General features: G+C 38.1%; 1 protein-coding gene across 1 annotated transcript in view; it reads left to right on the top strand.

Annotated features, from left to right (window-relative positions):
- The first annotated feature begins 1,252 nt into the window (after nucleotides 1–1,252).
- The window catches only part of TUBGCP3 (tubulin gamma complex associated protein 3), a 63,674-nt gene continuing 45,138 nt past the window's right edge, over nucleotides 1,253–19,788 (top strand). The window contains exons 1-5 of the mRNA XM_015827349.1: nucleotides 1,253–1,328; nucleotides 12,183–12,290; nucleotides 15,575–15,642; nucleotides 18,018–18,095; nucleotides 19,413–19,618. Coding sequence (XP_015682835.1) covers nucleotides 1,253–1,328; nucleotides 12,183–12,290; nucleotides 15,575–15,642; nucleotides 18,018–18,095; nucleotides 19,413–19,618 — 536 coding nt within the window. The remainder of the gene's footprint in view (nucleotides 1,329–12,182; nucleotides 12,291–15,574; nucleotides 15,643–18,017; nucleotides 18,096–19,412; nucleotides 19,619–19,788) is intronic.

Raw genomic sequence — 19,788 nt, forward strand, 5'->3', positions numbered from 1 at the left:
ACAGACAAGTGGGCCAGTGGCCACACGGGCTCCTGCTGGATGGCATTGCTGCTGCCAGTGCTGTCGCAAGGCAAGGCTGGTGGCGGGGCATGGGTGGCCTGGCTGCAGGGGCCCTGAGGTAAGCGGGTGCGGGGCACATGGGGAAGCTCCACCCCCCACCTGCCTCGCCTCACCTTGTGGCAGCAGCAGTGGTGCGACGTGCACTCTCCTGTTCTGTTGCGGCCACGAGCAACCAGACAGTGGGATGGAGTGGCAGGCAGCTGCAAAATAAGAGATGAGCCAGTTGTCAAGCCTCTGAATTTTGTTCATGTGAGGATGCTGCAGTGTGGAATGTGGTTAAAAGTCACTTTTTTCAGTGCCATGGTAACTTCAAACGGTCACTAATGAACGGTTGTAAATCGAGGACTACCTGTACTTCCAGAGAATATGTTTAAGATTATCCTATAAAAATAGACAATATGAGAGGTACTTGGTGCTCTCTGAGCTTGCATGTTTTCTTGCAGTCGTTTCATTACCCAAACTAGATAACATCATCACCACTGATGATGTTACCTAGTTTGGGTAATACAAGTCTGCAAAAAAAAAAAAAAAAAAAAGCAAGCTCAGAGATCACCAAGGACCCCTCATTTTAATCCCGAGCTACAAATATTCTTCTTTATTAGGCAAGAATATATATCAAATCAATATATATAGTATCTCAGATCTAAACATTTAGACATTGTAATGGGAGAGATTGGTAGTCAAAAATCAAAAGAAAGCTAATAGCATCTCTCTGCACTAACAAAAAATTATTTTGAAATGAGATGGTCAATGGTGTAACTAAGTGGCCATATGGTAAACAAGGAATAAATTATCTCCCTTTTCTTGGGTATCCTCTGTGGGAAAAGAATCAAATTGTTGTTGTATAGACTAAGACTGAAGGAAAAAAACCCCGCAAAATGAAATTCCTCCTTGAGGGTTCTCGGGAGGTATCCGTTCCGTCCCCGGAACCTCTTCGTTGTGAAAAGATTGTTGCCCGACGGAAGGTGTTCAGTGTTGCGCCGTCCGGACTGCGGGGCATTATGGGGGCTTGCGTTTGAAAACCGTTTCTTTTCTTTTCTTTTCCTCTCCTTTCGGCGGATTTGATTAAAATGGCGCCCTAAGGCACGGGCCAGTCAAACACCGGGTTGGGCGGCTCGGGGAGTGGCCCCGCGAAGAGGGAGGAAAGAGGGCGCTCTCCCCGCCCCCGTCCCCCCCGCCTCCGCGAGCGAGGATGGCGAGCCCGGACCAGAAGTCCCCCAACGTTCTGCTGCAGAATCTCTGCTGCCGCATCCTGGGCAAGGGCGAAGGTAACTGTCTGGCTCCCCTTCTCCCCAGAGGGTTGCTCTCTGGCAGGAAGAGAATAAGCGGCTCCTTTGTAGCTGACAGGGCCACGCGGAGCAGCCGGGCTTTCCGGCTCCCCTTCTCAATAATGAGGAGGAGGATGGTGATGATGTTGCAGAATACAGACGAAGCGGACCGCGGGTGGGGTGGGAGAGCAGGCTGATTCACGTGCAATCCCTTGGCAGGGACGAGAGTAGCGCGACTACCTTATGCACTCTTCTTACTCCTCCCCTCGCATCCGGGCGAACTGAAGCAATGGTTCAGTGGGAGCACGAATTGAAACGGCTATTCAGTTATGCCTCTCAGATCTGAAACTAATCATCCCCGGTCCAGGGATTATAGTCCTGGGAATCGTGTTTAGTTCTAGTTTAAATTTCTTAAAGGAATAAGAGAAGCCAGAAGGAGTAGGTGTGGAAGGCAAATAGTGTGCTGGTTGTAAAACTGCATGCAAACATGATTTACCTGTAGGGTAAACAAGATTTATATGTGTAAATTAGCTCTCATTGAAATCATTGATATAATTTTTTGAAAAATGTTCTTAGTTATTAGGCCAATGGACTGTTGTTGAAATGTTGATACCAGTAGCAAGCAGCAAAAGATTCTGCAAGGCCAGTTTCTTGTAGACTATTACAAGAGGTTAAATACATATGTTTACTACTTTCATATATGTTAGTTCAGATGATTCGGTAGGTACAGGTGTGCTACTTAATTGAATGCAGGTAAGTCAAAGGATAGCGAGATATATATACAATGCGAAAATAGATACTATACATAGATAAATTAAAAGGATGGGGTCTTGGGATTCCAAATATTACTGATGTCAAGAATCTAGCTAGAGCTAATTAGCAGCACGTAGAAAGCTTTGTGATCCCCATCACTTTTGTAAAAGATGGATAAAAAGATATAAAATTTTTTTTGAAGATCTTCAGGAACTTCATTACTTTCTCTGAAGACTTTAGTTAGTAGAGGAATCCTTACAACCGTTGCCAAAGCTGCCACAAACATATCAGATGCTCAAGATGGATTTAGAAGCAAGTGAACTGTAGAAATCAAGAGAAGTTCCAGGATTATCCATAGCCACTTTTGGGGGGATAACTGCATCAAAGATACCAAAAGGCCACTGGCATGTCAGGAGAAATGCCCTAATAGACAATGTAAGCCAAAAGGCATATCCACACCAAACAGTGTTTGAAGTCACTACCAAGGGTCTGGCCAACAGGCAGGTCAACTCTGACACAATCTTTGTGGCAAATTGGGCACATGAAAAAACTCTGCCAGACTATTTGCCAAAGTTAACTCTACATCCTGCTCAGAAGAGGCAACTTACAGTCAGAAATCAGTCCATCAGATTTTAAGGTGGAAGTCCAGATAAAAATATGGCGAATTGTGGCCTATAGTTTTTGGAGAAGAAAGCCCTTATTCCAGGCTAGCCATTAAACAATACATGTACCTGAGACTGGCTTAATAAAGAAGACTTTTTAATTCAACTGCATGTCGATAATGAGAGTATGCTTTTATCTAAGGAAAACCAGAAAGGACATTTAGTTAAGTTCATCTATAAATAACTTTCCTCTTGAGAGAAGGGTTTGGTCCAAAACTTTTGTTGTGATGAGAACTATTCAACAAACATTTTTCATGTCAGTTGTGTCTTGGAAGTTGTAATCTAGTAATATACCTCAGATGGGATCGTATCAGTTAACTGAAAGGAAAAAGGGTTTCCCTTCTTTCAGACTTATTTCTAAGTTCCCAGCTGAAATGGGGAAAATGATGATAAAAGCAATTTCAGGAGCATTCACTCTGGATCATGCAAACTGGTGGGTAGAGTGGGAGAGTCCCCAGCCCCAATGCTTAGACCTTCTGGAAACTCTTAGGAAAAACCTTATATTAGCCTTTTTTTTTTTTTTGCTGAGCAGTAAGCATAGCTTTGATCTTAAGGCTCGCCATAAAAATCTCTGTGATAGTTGTAGATCTTTTTTTTAAAAAAAATTATTCCTTTTTCACTATACAACAAAAATAAAAATAAAAATACATTTTTTTCCTTAACAGTACTGTGTTATACATCTCATATATATTATTTACAATTATTTACATTAGTAATCATATCTTTTTGTTTCTCTGTTCTAGCCAATCATAACATTTGTTCCATATCTCATAGAATTCTGTTGCCTCCTTGTCTTTTAGTTCTAGCGTAAGTTTGTTCATTTCCGCGCATTCTAGTATTTTATATATAATCATATCATCTGTAGGTATGTTTTCACCTTTCCAACACTGGGCATATACTATGCGGGCTGCTGTTAATATATGTACAATGATGTATTGGAGTTGTTTTTCCATCTTTAAATTTATTATACCCAAAAGAAATAGTTCAGGTTTGAGTTCAGTTTGCACCTTTGTTATCTCCTGTATCCAATTCCTTATCTGTTCCCAATAGATTTTTGCTTTAGGGCACAGCCACTACATATGATAGAATGTTCCCTCCTTATTTTTGCATTTCCAGCATTCCGGATTCATATTTTTGTACATTTTAGCCAATCTCGCCGGTGTTAAATGCCATCTATAGAACATTTTATATTGATTTTCCCTATATGCCGTTGACAATGTCAGTTTACAATTTCTGTTCCATAATCTTTCCCATTCTTCCAGTTTTATATTTCGGCCCACATTTCGTGCCCGATAGTTGTAGATCTTACCTGTCCTCTTAGCTCCCTCATTGCCAGACTTCTGTAGTTGAGATTGCTTATATCCATATATATAAAAAAGTTCTGATCAATGTACTTTACCTTTCCATCTTTTGCTGTATTGCATGAGTTGTAGCTCTCATTATAAATCACTCTTTCCATTTTCAAAAGTGAAGGGCAGCTCAGTTTTGCAGGCCAGTGCAGATTTTCTAAACTGTTGTGCAATTCATGCATGTAATGGAATTGGTATATGCTTGGCACAAAGATCAGGGATCATATTGAGAGCTGTGGGAAAAATTATTTTTTAAAATTGCTTTTTAAATCTGAATACAAGATAATTTTGTTATGTTCTATTGCATTGTGATGCTATTGAATAAGACATGCCAGAAGCTAGTCCTGGTAAGGATAGTGCTTATCATTGGGCCATGACCTTTTGGAAAAAATGCTCTACTTAATTCCCTGAAGCTTCTTTTTATAGGGATTGTTTTCTACATGTTTCAAAACTTGCTTGAAGGTCTGGGATCTTTAAATAGATTAATCTTTAAATAGATTAATGATTACTTTTCTTTGGGTAAAATGGTGTTCTCAGGCAGCTGGGTAGCTGTCCAGCTGGAGGTAAAAGGAATATGGACTAAGAGCCAAAGACGTCCACATTGTGGAAAATTGTGAAAGTATGTCTCGCTCTAACCCTTAAATTGTTTCGGAAGGCACTAATTTGTTCGTTTGTTGCTTCAGTAGGCCTTTAGCCTTTAAGATCCATTATAAGCAGCTCAAATAGTCTTCAACATATGACTGGTTGGTTAGTGGCTATTTGTAGTTATGATGGATTCGGAGAGCACTTCTGGTCATAGTAAAGTGTCACACTGTCTGCCCTCCCCACAGTTACACGTCCGCATTTCGGGTGCTTGGCAGTCTGTATTTACAACCAGTTACAAGTTCCCTGCGATCATGTGATCACCATTTGCAATCTTCTCTGCCAGCTTCCTCAGAAAGTCAATGTGAGCTGGCAGGGAAGGTTGCAAGCTGCCACTGCTGCTTGCTGAAAGGATTCCCTCTTGTCTCTGGAGACTGGTTGAATGAGCTGCCAGCTGAGGGAGCTAATATTCTTCTATAGTATACAGAAATAAAACTTAAATCATGATTTAAGCTTCTTTTCTAAATCCCCCCTCCCCCCTGCAGAAGGAGGTGAGTTCTCCTCTGTGCATGGAAGAGAACCCCTCATTTGGGGGTGCAGAAACTAAACTCATGAAGATCTAGGCTTCTTTTCTGTACCCCACAGAAGGATGTGAGATCTCCTCTAGTGGGGTGCAGAAATGGACTTACATCTTCATGTTTAAGCTTTGTTTCTGCATCCCATTGGAGGAGTTTTCTTTTGTGGGGTGCAGAAACAAAGCTTAGATAGTGTAGATATTAATGCTTTAAGCTTTTCCCCCCTGCATGCCAGAAAAGGGTTTTCAGCTCTGCTTCATGCAAGGAATGGAATTCTTCTGGTGGGAAGCAGAGAGGCATCTTAGAGCTTCATGATTTAAGCTTTGTTTCTGTTCCCACCAGAGGAGTTCCTTTCCATGCAGGAAAGGAAGCTGAACTCCAGTGGGGTGCAGAAATGGAGCTTAAGATGCTGGAAGGCCTCAAGAAAATGACACCAATGGGGTGCAAGGTGACCTCTGTAGGAAGGCTGTGCCTTGCATCAACTAGATACGAAAAGTAAGTGGAACATTTTACAAGTGTTGCTGGTCACCATAGTTGGCTGAGGCCTCCAGGGCCTCCTCCACCCTTGAGGCACCTATCAATCCTTTTAATGACCGACACCATCACTTAACAACCACAATTAGGAGAACTGGGATTGCTGTTGTTGAGCAAAGTGGTCATATGAGCACCTTGCTTAATGACAACTTTGCTCAATGATTTGAGATTCCAGTCCCAGTTGTGGTTGTAAGCTGCGGACTACCTGCATTTAATTTAAATGTATAATTACGTTGTATATATTGTATGATGATGTATTTTAATGGTTTGTGTTATGCACACCACCTTAACTGTGCTTTACATCAACATATCAGAATATAATAAAACATCCATTATAACGAAAAAATGCTTTGCAAGTTTATAAGCAGAAACACTGTAGACAGGTTCTCCTGCTCCAGAAAGTGATGAGCAGGAATTTACCGCCCTAAAAAAAGCTGCTGGCTGACAGCCTGATGAGAGAATTAATGTTAGTTTCCCTTATCACCATGGCATAGGTCTGAAGTTATTCTAGATCAGTTTTGACTTCTGATCCTTATCTATGCATATACTATATGTCATTTCTGATGCTTCGTCTCCCAGAGAAACTTAAAGTGTGCCCCAGGATTGGTGCACAGAAATAAACTGCTCAGGGACAATTTTGTCAGAGAGCCCAGATTGCCTTCTGTTCCTAGAACCAACTACTAGTTGGCTTCTAGGAACAGAAGCCTGTCAGATCATTGGAAAACTCCCCAAACACCCTCTAAAAACCTAGATCATGAGGTGCCTGGAGCCGATTCTCTTACAAATGTTGCTGATAAATAAGTAGATTTCTTCTTTTTGTGTTGCAAATATTATGTAATGTAGAGAAGACAGTTTGGAAGATTAGAGGCCACAATGTGGGTTCCTGAAATGGGAAGAAAGAAACATTGAGAAAAAATGTAATCAAGACAACAGTCAGCTAAAAGAAATCTCAGTCCAGGCAGAACTCAATCTAAGTAACTGAAGCTCTTCCCAAATTCTCACAAAAATGGAGTGGGGGGGGGCAATTCAGGTCATTGAGACTTGCAAGATTGATGTTAACTCTTCCAAGTAACCAGACTAGGAGACCAAAAGTCATGCATACTAATAATGTACTACCTTTTTTATAAGGTTATAGTAACAGAATCTTGAACATGAGCCTGTTCCTCCCTATCCAGATTCTGGTTGCCTGCAAATACAAAGTTAGGACTTTTGCTGCATCCCCCATTGGAACCGGGTAGAAAAGCACATCAGTGTATTGATAATGTCTTACCCCAAATCAACAATGGTCTTCTATTGATGGCATTATATAGATGTTAAAAAGGATGAAGGGAAAGGACCTAGTTTTCTAAAACTCCATTATAGAGCACTTAAGGTGCCAACATCTCCCCCTGCCACTATTGACTAGAAGATGTACCCATCTAGAGAGGAGTGGAACCACTCAGAGTCGCCTCAAACTGTGCAGACATTCAAATTTAATTCAGATCTGGAGATAGTGATATTTTCAAGGGTGAGATATGCTGCCAAAATGTGTTTCATTGAAATCCTAGTTTGATTCTGTACACCAAGACTGAAATACAAAACTTGAGTCCGATATCCTACAGCTGAAGTAGGTATTTTAGTCATATGAGAAAACACAACTCTCAAGGAACATGCTTTGGTTTATATATGTGCTGCGGTGTACAGTTTGCTAATTGCAGTTTTTGCAACACCAAGAGGAAACTGCAAAATATTATGATGATGGTTGCATCCATATTATGAAGATAATTGCATGTTAGGATGTTCTCATTAAATAATAATAAAATTATTTCTCTTTTGTAATTTTTAATTATTGTAACAACATTTGTGTAGCTAGAATTTTGCAGAATGCCAAAGGGCATTATCTTTTGAAGGAATGAAAGGGGGCGAGCGAGGGTTGGAAAGTGGAGATTGTGAAGATACAAGGTTATATCTAGACCCAAAAGCAGAGAGGAAGCAGAAAAAGCTGTGTATAGCTTTTGAAATATGAGCAGGAAGGGAGATGCGATTAAAAAAATATTTTGGTGGTGGAAACATTGACAAAAGTGAGGAACGAGGGTGAAAGAATGGGAGTCCATGGGGAAGATGCAATGTTCATTCATCTTAATTGGAAGTTTGAGGTCAGCAACCAGAGGTTTAAAGCACATCAAAATAGGGGAAATAATACAATCTCAAGCAAACTGTTGCCAGAAATAGCAAAATGAGTTTTTGCACAAAATGAAGTATTTCATCTTTCTTTTTAAGAGCACTTAACTTATGCCTAAAATCCCAAGTCATTGAATTCAAAAGCTCAGATTTTTCTAGTTTTTTTAAAATTTACTTCTGACCTCAAATACTTGTTTATTACTAATTACCTTATTAATGGAAAACCCATTCAGCTAAATGTTTTAGTAATTTTTTCATTTGCTCCATCAAGTCTTTGTCAACATAGTAACCACATATTTAATTTAATTACACATTTTCATATTTTTAAAGCTACAACAATTAGAATATTTTATTCTGGGGATTCTTTTCCATTTTAACTTTATATACTAGTCTCTATATACTATTTCCTTTCCAATTTCCCAGAGGATTTGCTGAGAACCCCTTTTAGGCTTTGAAATATATATATATTAAATAATGGAGTGTAAATTCCTCTAATACATTAATGAAAAGAAGGAAATATATATTGCATAATAGATGGTAAAGAACAATCACCACTAATCATTAGGGAAACATGGTTTTATAGCAATTAATATAAAAACGCACATGATTTAAATTGCTAAAAGATGTGTTAGGAATATGCCTTCATCAAATTGATAATGTATGCTTTTTGCTGTAGGCACTTTGAGATCAGAATAGCATATAATAATATCATTAATTTTTGGAGAATGTTCTGTAAATGTGTTCATTAAGAGGTTCTGCCAGGATAGTCAAACAAAGACATAATCTTAAAATTATTATTGTTCACATAAGTTTTTGTATTTTTTTCACTCCTAAAGAGAGGTTTCTGAAATCTTTCAACTGGCATATATGTGTTTTTGGGCTTATTCTAAATGGCATCCTTATTAACTCTAAAATATATATTCTCACATTGCTATGTTGTATATTCATGAGATGCAATTAATTCATTTAAATAAGAGTTTTTCGGGTAATAAAAGTTAAGGGGTAGTTGAGGGTGTTTCTCTTCTATTTTAATTATAGTTATAGTGAATGTTAATATGATTAGATTACTGTTTAATTTTTGTTACTGGGACATAGTTAAGCCCCAGTGTTTTGAAAATTAAGATAACAAATAGAGAAGAACATGCAAAATAGATGTTAATTTTGCTATCTTTATATTGGTTTATGCCAGCTTGTGAAGTCCACTAGGATCTGCAAGATGAAAGCTTGTTTTTCAAGATATCAGCTCTTTCCTTCTGCTTTTGGAAAAGTCATTTGGCATTTATCCCATTGCATTTGGCATTCTTCATTTTGCTGATCTAGTTTTGCCAAATATGAAATGAAGTCTCTAGTAAAAACAAGGAATTAAAGATCAGATGGTGAAAGGAATGCATCTCAAAGATCACATTAGGCTTTTTTTTTTAAATGCTTGGATATATTTTTCTCCCTTCAGATCTGCAGCTTGGCATTTTTATCACTGAAATATGCTACCATTTTTTTCTTTTCTAAGTTTATCAAAGCAAATAAGTAAACAATAAGCATATTAGGACCAAGGTTCTGATGATCACTCAATTTTCAGTGAGTATAGAATGCTGAATACTGAAGGAATAATTATTGTATGCAGGCTCCACTTGTGTATTTCTTGAATTTTGCATTTTTACAATGCTTTATCAGTTTCCTGCCACCCCTCACCCCCCACCCCCGTCCAACCATTTAAAGACATAGAATTAAAGGTTTCTTTAAATAAAGAACTAAAGTCTTAAATACTGAATGTTCATAGTGAATTTAGGAGTAGAATAAAGAGCTGATTATTGGGTTCCACGAGCAATGGAATGCAATGGCTGACAGTCTTACCAGACATTGACATAATACAATATATTAAGCCATAATATGGTTTGGTTTTTATTTACACACCATATGACATCAACCATGATGGCTTTCACAAGTTATGTCTCAATCACTTTGAGGAAAGAGGTAATATAACCCCCCCACTGTTTTTCTTTTGCTGTTCTATAATGTTTACAGACTACAGATGCTTGTACATAGAAAAACATGAATGTTATCAAAAGTGTGTGTGAGTGCATTTTTATATTGATGATTACTAAAGCTGCCATTGGCTAATTGGTACTGATTACCCTCAATCCCACAATATCTGGTGACTCTTAAGGGCTAAGCAAGGGGTTGGAAAAACTGAGTGATGTATTTGATGGTGAAAACACAATACATGTTCTGCCTCCATTTAGAATGATCCAAAATTAGATTTATATGCTGCTCCAGCATATGCAGCTGTTTAAATCTAGCTTTCTGGTTTTCTTTCCATCAGCTTTTGACCTGAGAAATCAGCTTTAGAAGGAATAATATATTGTTTAATTATAAAGATTCAAGTGAGCAATACTGAAAAATCAAGACATTATTTGAAGTGTGAATGGTTGAAAATGCAAGCTTGTTTTGACTTAGATTGGAAGTGCTATTGGAAGTTATGATTTTAAACTGAAGCTATACACTCTAGCTGCAACTGAAACTCCCATTAATGCCTTAAGCATAGCTCTATGCTTGGTATTTCTCTCTCTCCCCCCCCCCCCCGCGCTTTTTTCAATCAGGAGGAGGCAACTTGTGGCTTTTAAGTATCCTATTGTCCCGAGGTCCTGATTTCCTCCTAAGCTCTGTGATTGCAACAATAAAATTAATGGAAAAATTACTACAAGGCACAAATTCCTCCCTCTCTTCAAAATAAAGATGGAAATAGAAGTCTATGAAGCAAACTATTCTAAATTACCACTATTAAACCATCTCTAAAAATCACATCTCTAAAAATCATTTTTAGGGACTTTCCATCCATAAAAATCTCAACTCCCAAATTTTGTTTTAAAAAATTGGCTTTCTTCTAATGACATCACATCTCTCCATGTGACATCATGTGCAGCCTTCAGTTGATTGGGGGAGTGAGTCAATGCCCCCTATTTTTACAAGGTTGTGTACATATGTTTTGTTTATTAAGGAGAGAGGAAGCAACTGAAATTGAAAGGAAACAACTGAAAAATGTGTGAAAAAACCTGGCTGCTTAAATCAAACACCTGGAAACCATTGTAATTTTTGAATCATTGTTTTAAGAATTTTGCTAACCTAGTTGATTTTTGAGTTGAACAAATAGATGTTCTCCCTTGACAAGCTATGTAAAAAATCTCATCTAGCTTTTTAGAGTTGGGTTGCTTTGTTTAATTACTTAACCTGGCCCTGTTGTGAATGGTATTACATTAATTGTCTTATAAATAAATAAAATTTATGCTTCAATCTGTGTCATCTGCTTCAGCTACAGGCAATATATAATTGAAATTGTTTTTAATAGATTAGAAGCTTCTAAAGCCTTGGGTTTAATTGAGGAAATGCAATGTATCTTTCTTGGGTTTGTGATGATTGCTTCCAAAATGATTTAGATCAGTGGTTCTTAAATATTTTGGTCTCAGGACCACTTTATATGCTTAAAAATGATTGAGGACCCCAGAAAACTTTGGTTAATGTGAGTTACATCTATAAATATTTACTATATTAGAAGTTAAAACTGAGAAATTTAAAAATATTGATTTGACTTCATAGACCGCCTGAAAAAATCCCCAGACAGTACTTTGAGAGTTGTTGATTTAGATCAAAGATCTTGATTGTATAAGACCACACTTTATCCATTCATGCTGCTGTATTATGAAGGCTTCGTTTTTAAGGAGAAATTTCCTGACAGAACAATTAACCAGTGGAACAACCTGCCTCCAGATGTTGTGAATGCTCCAACACTGGAAGTTTTTAAGAAGAGATTGGACAGCCATTTGTCTGAAATGGTATAGGGTTTCCGGCCTGAGCAGGGAGTTGGACTAGATGACCTCCAAGGTCCCTTCCATTTTTTTATTTTTTTATTATTATTATTATTATTATTATTATTATTATTATTATTATTATTATTATTATTATTATTATTATTATTATTATTATTATTTCTTCTATCAGTTTAGTAATATATGTGATGTTATGGCTTCCAAGTCTTGAAAAATCTCTGTTCAGTGATGAATATTTTGGGACAACATTGAGTTGTTCATTATCAATTTGTCCTAAGTTCAAAGATTGTTTGGAAGATAATACGGGTGGAAAAAAACATGCCTTTTTATGAACTCTTTGAGAGAAAGATAGGATACATTATGATTAAATAAACAAATACAATGAAATATTTGCAATCTAACTCTGATTTCATTTCAGCTGATGTAGCTCAGCAGTTTCAGTATGCAGTGCGAGTCATTGGAAGTAACTTTGCCCCTACAGTTGAGAGAGATGAATTTCTTGTGGCAGAAAAAATTAAAAAAGAACGTAAGTTTATTTTGAATTTGCTTTTTAATGGTGTTTAGATTTATTTTTATACAGTTCGTACTGCTGTTAAATTGTACTTGATTAGATTCACTTTACTACTTATCAGTGCTGCATTATTACTCCAGTAATTTTTATAAAGCCTAACTAAAATTTAGTATATGTTCAAATGAATTTAAACATATCACTGTTAGCTGAAATTAATACAGAGAAAACATAATGCAGAACAAATGGCTTTATGCACTTTTTCAATTCTTTTTTAATGTCACTTATAACTACTGTAGTGAAGAAAATATGAAATGACAATTTGATGCACTCTTGATAAGTCTCAGAATTCTATGCTCTCTTTGCTGTTCCCATCATGGTTGGTATCAACCTCTGAGGGCATCAGGTGGATTGTCTGGCTCAGATAGTATTTGCTTGATTATTGTCAATAACACACAAAAAGATCTGAGATGCAGAAGAGATTCTAACTTAAAGCAATTCTAAATAATGAGTAAGGGGATAACAAGAGGCTTGTTTAAAGTAAGGCCAGCTGAACTTGAGGGAATTTAGAGTAGACTTAAACAATCATAATAACAATAAAATAAACTTGTATACCGCCCAACTCAGTCACTCCAGGTGTCTAGCAACAATTAAAAGAAATTACAAACTTTTAGCCAAACTTTTAGATAACTATTAGACAAACTTATAGACTTTAGTGGAGTCTAGTATAGGTGAATTCTAAATCTGAGTTTTTGCCTCACCCCATTCTTTTATTTTTTAATCTTTTTAATGGCTTGGCATATATATAGGTTACAATAGCAATTGGGACTGGGAATACTGTCATTAAGTGATAATGTCGTAAAGTACAATATAAGTTACCACAATGCTTAGTGATGGCAATCCTAGCAACCATCTTAATCCCAGAACCATGCAATAGTTAAGAGGTGGGAGTAAGGGTGGTGCTGTGGGGGTGGGGGTAGGGAGTGCATGCATACCAGTGAGGGCCTTGTGTGGGTGGGCCAGCAAGTGGCATAGTGAGGGCCTTGTGTAGGTGGGCTAGCAAGTGGCATAGTGAGGGCCTTGTGTGGGTGGGCCAGCAAGGGGCATAGTGAGGGCCTTGTGTAGGTGGGCTAGCAAGTGGCATAGTGAGGGCCTTGTGTGGGTGGGCTAGCAAGGGGTGTAGTGAGGGCCTTGTGTGGGTGGGCAATGGAGAACATAGTCAGGTCAGTGAAGGTGCAGGTGGAACAATGAAGGCCACTGGCAGGCTAGCAAAAGATGCAAGTGGGCACCAGAGAGGATGAGTGTGAGAGGGTCGGTGGGAGCTCAGGTGGGTGAGTGTATTATAGAGTACAAGATCCCTGCTCTGGGATCTTGTACTCCATAGTGGGGCTCCTCAGGAGAAAAAGTGATAGGATTGATTTACAGGAGCAACTGCAACATTCCTTCCTGGCTTCCCTATTGACTTTGATTGTGTGAAGCCATCAAGGAAGGTCACAAATGGCAATCATGTGACCTCAGCTCGCAGCAACATTGTAATTGCATGATCACATAACTGCAGGGTCACAGCTGCAACTTCATGAACTAGTCATAAGTTACCCTCATTCAGTAGCATCGTAATTTTGAACAATTGCTGAACAAGTGGTCATAATTTGATTAGTTGTGTTATGAGCAGTTATCCTTCCTCCCCTGGCTCCCCTTTAAAAAAATAACATAATTCTAAGGTATCTTGACCAGTATCTTTAATCAGATCTTTAAGACCTCAAATGTAGATTTTTTTTTCTTTCTCCTTCTCTTTCTCCTTGTTCTCCTCTCTTTCTCTTTCTCTTTCTCTTGAAAGTTCCCATTTCCTTTATAGATTGCTGAGGCAGGAATTTTTCTGCTGTGGTCATCTTATTATTTCATGAAGATGGAGGTTGCCAAAATACAAGCACTTTGGAAGGGTAGCTTTTGACTATTATGCACTTACTGGTTGTGGGAAGTGAGGCAGGGAGCAATGATCCTATTTCATCCTACACCGTCCACTGTTTTCTCTGCAGAACAATAAGGCGAGCCATTTTTTAATTGCAAATATGTATAGAAAAATGCTGTATAAAGAGCAGGTTGGACAGTTTTCTCTTTGCAGCAGGAAGTGGGGATTTGCCCCTTCATTTCTTCCCTCCTTCCATGGACAAGACAAGAAACTTAAGGGGAAGAGGTTACCTTTTTGACAGTTTTGCCCTCTTATGACATCCACATCTATCTGTCTATCAGTCTGTCTATTAATCTATCAAATTTATATAGTCACCCATCTAAAAATGTGATTGAGTGGTGTTTAATAAAACTATAACTCTTGAATGACGTCAAATTGTGCTTGATTTATATAGCTAGTATCCTTGTAATCATGTCGATAAATGAACAGTTCAAAGTTTTCACAAAAAGAAAAACCAAGCATTACATGAGTATATAGTATTCATAATTGTATACCTTAGAACCATTCTCTCACTTTAAGCCCTGGCATGGATATATTTTTTGGATTTATCTTGAATAATGTGTTGTAATTAGGAGGAGTGTGACTCTTAATCTTGGCAAAGAAGTAATGTCTGCATTTCCATTTTGGACATTTATATCATGTTTTCTTCAAATCAGTACCACAGAGGATACAATAGAGCAGCTTTCTCCAACGTTTTTGGGTTGGAGGCGCGGAGTGGGAAGAAGGGATGGTTTTGTGTGAGGGGCAAGCATGTGCACATGCACAGCTTCATTTGTGTGAGCATCCGCCGCTTGTGCAAGTGGGGCTGCATGTGCACATTTGCTCACCCACTGCTGGCGGGGCCCGGTTCCGAATGGACCATGGTCCAATAGTGGGCTGTGGCCCAGAGTTTGGGACCCCTTCAATAGAGGCAAGTACTATCAAATATAACAAAGATTTGTGTTTTCCCATTAATTTACACATTATTTTGCATTTTTATGTAAGTGAGGCAGCTCTTGTGAAGAGCTAATCATCTTTATGCAGAAAAACCTTTTCCTAGCACTTAGATCACTTATATAATAATAAGTAAAAGGTTGTTCTTTATGAAGAATGAATAGATGCATGCATTTGGTTCTTAATGCAACATAAATGTGAACAATATTGAGATAAAATTTTTTATGATATAATAGGAATTGTTGGAGGCCAACCTTGTAATATAAACCAGCAAAATCTATATAGCAGTAAAACATCCAATAGCAATGTCATTTGCCTTCGAAGAGCTTCTTGTATCAATGCTGAATAAAACACAATTTGCTTCACAATACTGCCCCTAAAGTGCCTTTCTCTATTACAGTTGTGCGCCAAGGAAGAGAAGAACATGCTGCTGTATTTTCAGAGCTCTACAGAAAACTTTACTCACAGGTAAAGGAACGAACTCTACTTGGGCTGTGCAAAAATTTTTAGAAAACCATTAGCAAAATGAAGCACCTCTTGAAGCATTAAAGCAGCCAGGCTTCTAAAAGGGTTCACGTTCCCTTTTGCTGTTGCGGAACAACATATATAGACAACTATGAGAACCTTGTGAAGGCCCCTTTGGCTCTTTTTCTCCCTTTGACAAGAGAGAAATGGGTAATCTTTGAGTTATGTCCATTTGTTCAGTGACCATTCAAAGTTACGATATTGCTGCATGCATGAGATTTATGATCAGTCCTCAAAGTTCTGGCTGTTGCAGCACTCTAGCAGTCACATGCTCAATATTTGGGCACTTGGCAACCAGCCTACATTTACAACCAGTTGCAACCTCCCATGTTCTTATTCTCTGGCCTTGCACAAACTGCTTTTGCTTCAGTTCCTCCATTCGCCTATCTCCCCCCCCCCCCCCAATGTCTACCCTTTGAGCCACCCTGTACTCTACCACCTATTCTTGTTGCAAATGCCACACCAGTGCAGCAGAGCTAGGCCCACTTAAGAAGGAGCTATGGGACTTAGCTGGCAGAAGAAGCAGGATGGCAGGGCAGACACAGGATCCCCAACTTCCACTTTAGACATGAGCAACAATAGCCCTCAGACCATGGGCCCATTGAGCTTCCTTTAGCACAGGGGTAGTCAACCTTGGCTCTTTTATGACTCGTGGACTTCAATTCCCAGAATTCCTGAGCCAGCTTGGCTGGCTCAGGAATTCTGGGAGTTGAAGTCCACGAGTCATAAAAGAGCCAAGGTTGACTACCCCTGCTTTAGCAGATGAGGCTCCGCTGCCCTGCTGGACTCACTGGGACTGTGTCCTTGTTTAACACCTGGATCCTGGAGCAGCTGTGGGGGGAGGAGGACAGTGATGGTCAGCTCAAGGCAGGGGTAGGTGGTAGAACACAGGGTGGCCAAAGGGTAGATATGGGGGGGGGAGTTAGGCTGGTGGGGAGATCCGAAGCAATGGCAGTTTACACAGGATAGGAGTGGCATGAGATCCTTGCCTAAAGATTGCAATCAGGACTGCCCAAACTGTCATTACTACTAGGTGGTATGGTTACATGATGTTTTGCTTAATGACCAGTTTGCTTAACAAGGGAAACTGCAGTCCCAATTAGGCTTGTAGCCCAAGGACCCGCTGTACATCATTTGTACTAATGTCATTGCTTTGCAAAACCTTGTTCCCTGCAATATCAGTTTGATCATAGTTTTTAGTCTTGGAAATGTATTGTGTTCCCTTATGTTCTGTGATACCGTAATGAAATCTTGTCGTTATGAAAATAAAATGAATAGCAATGACTTTTTATGGAAAGGTCATAGACCATCAAGGTATATTTTGCTTTTTTTATGTTAAACTTATCTTCCTGTTCTATTTTTAAGTTAATGTATATTGATTAATTGATCATATATTCCTTCAGTCCCTTAAATAATGTTGGTTTTATTTTAATTCTTTTTTGGTACATTATGTCTAGGATTCCTTAAACATACTGTATATGATAATTGACAATATATTAATCTTACACAACTAAACCCGCATATACATAAGCAAATTAATTATTCCTTGGCATGGTTGAGTTATTTCTTTCAATAGAGGAGGCTGCTAAAAGATTTTGAGATTCTGAAAATGGTTAAAAGGCTGCTTAATGCAATTGCACCTGAGCAGCTAATGACTCAAAGAGAACTATTGGTCTTTTCTTTAGTTTTCTAGTTTTCATAATTTATCTTGCAGAATCAAATCATTTAAACAAACCTGAAAGTATCTTGGAATGTCCTGGCAAGGACATGTCTTATTTTAGTAGGAATCCTTCCATTACTGATGCTTGATATCAGTTCTTCTTTGTGTGGCTGTGATAGGTCGTTCATTGAAACAGTTTGGTCTACGCAGTCTGTCCACTTGGTTTTACTAGCACCATCAAATGTAGAAGGTGGAAATGAAATAATTTGAAGCCAATGCCGTGTATAAACACAAAAAAACGTTATAAGTACAAAAGGTGCAAGTAGGCAATTGCTGATACTTTAAAGTGTAAGTGTGTGTGCATGCGCACGCACATATGTACACTTATATACACAAAATGATTGTGACAATAGATCTGTCTGTCTGTAAGTGATTTATTCTCTTTGAAGCTGGCTGCGTGATTGGCTGCTGCTGTAGAATTTAAAGACCAGTTTTGCAGAAATAAACAATAGCTGGTTAGATTTCTTGGAACTTGGGGTTACCTATTCATGCTATTCTGAAATGATAAAGTACACAATACTTGCTCTGCTCTGAACAAGTGATCTTTTTATATTTTGAAGTCTGGTTGTCATATCTAATTGTTGCCTATTATTTATAGGGCGTTTTGAAAAACAGATGGTCAATTCTCTACCTCCTGCTTAGCCTCAGTGAAGATCCGCGTAAGCAGTCAAACAAGGCAAATAGCATTTTAAATTTTGTTTATTAAATATGTATTTGTTTATGTAGACGTTAACTTTTAAAATCTAATTTTTGTTTATAAAATTTGACATTGAATTTTCTTAAATGTTTGAATTTCATTGATTTGTCATTCTTATGAGCTAAATGACAAGCCAGTGAGTTTTAATTGATTAACAAGATTAAAATGTTTTTAAATGACTGGTTAAATAATTTAATATATTCTTCTGTCTAAAAACTTCACTGAAATTAGTAGCAAATAATACTCTGAATGTATGTCGTACTTGGTGTGCCACTGCACAAAAAGCCTCTTTTTCATTACAAGAAATCTTTTGCCTGATAGGCCTGGTAGCTAGCAAAAGGCATCAATTGATCTATGTTAGCAAATAAATTTATAAGGAACAAAAATGTGTTTGATATTTCTGCAATCTACAGTCGGTTGTCATTGAGAAGTTAGAAGTGAATTCATGCATTGGATGTAATGAAAATATCTAAAATATCCAGGGAAAAATGGACTTGGCTCTAGGAATGTTTTATTACTGTTGACTTATTTTAGATACATAGTTAATAAAAACAAATAACAGTCAGGTTTCTAACAGATGTAGTTTCTTAAACAATTTCAAGGTCAGAATATCAAATTTTCTTCAGTGAGAAATACCTATATTCTGACTTGTTGACCTATTTCATCATCTGCATGAGATTTGTTAAGCTGTAACATTCAACCTATTTCAGTTTTGTTACTGGTTATATTGGGTGGTTGCTGAAAAAGCTGGCATTCTCTGAAATTTAATCCAAAAAGTCCAGATATGTTTTCTTTTCTTTTTGTTTTACATTTGGTGTTACAAAGAGCTGCAATAATGTCTTTTTTATTCACTGATAGGATAATAGAGATCCACTTTGGTGTATTGGTTAAGGTGCTGGCCTAGAAACTAGGAGACTTTGAGTTCTAGTCCTGCCTTTGGCATGAAAGCCAGCTGGGTGATCTTGGGCCGGTCATGCTCTCTCGGCCCAACTCACCTCACAGGATAGTTGTGGGGAAAATTGGAAGAAGAAGGAATATTGTGATATTTGCTGTCTTACATTACTTATAAAGTACTAAAGCTGTCACAAACATCTAATAAGTAAATCAATAAAATAATGTTAAGCTAATAAGATAAAACATAAAAACCATTTTGCTGGATTATGGAGTTGTTCATGGCTCATCTTTACCATTGGTGTTCTGCAGAACAGTGTAAGAAACACTGATTTGGATGATGCTTTAAGGTTATGATTTCTCTATGAGGTATCCTTAAAATGTGGACCTTTTTTTCCCCCCAAGGTTTCAAATTTTGCTACCCTCTTTGCTCAAGCTCTACCACGGGATGCTCACTCAACTCCTTACTACTATGCTAGACCTCAGAGCCTTCCTCTGAATTATCAAGACCGGAATGTCCAGCCTGGCAGTATGGGAAGCAGTGGGATCAGTAGTATAGGGATATATGCCCCAAATGGGCCAACGCCAACTCCACCAACATTTCTTCCAGGGTAAAGGAAATGTGTCATTTTATTTATTCTTTATTTTATTCAGTTTCAGCATTGCCTGACTTCAGAGTGACTCTATGTTTTAAATATGACTCTCAGGTTCACAATAGAGTTTTTTGTGTTCTCTGAGCTTGATTGTTTGCTTGCAAATCTTTTGTTACCAGACTAGATAA

This window comes from Protobothrops mucrosquamatus, unplaced genomic scaffold (genome assembly GCF_001527695.2).
Source record: "Protobothrops mucrosquamatus isolate PMUCROS unplaced genomic scaffold, P.Mucros_1.0 scaffold3636, whole genome shotgun sequence".
NCBI classification, from domain to species: Eukaryota; Metazoa; Chordata; class Lepidosauria; order Squamata; family Viperidae; genus Protobothrops; species Protobothrops mucrosquamatus.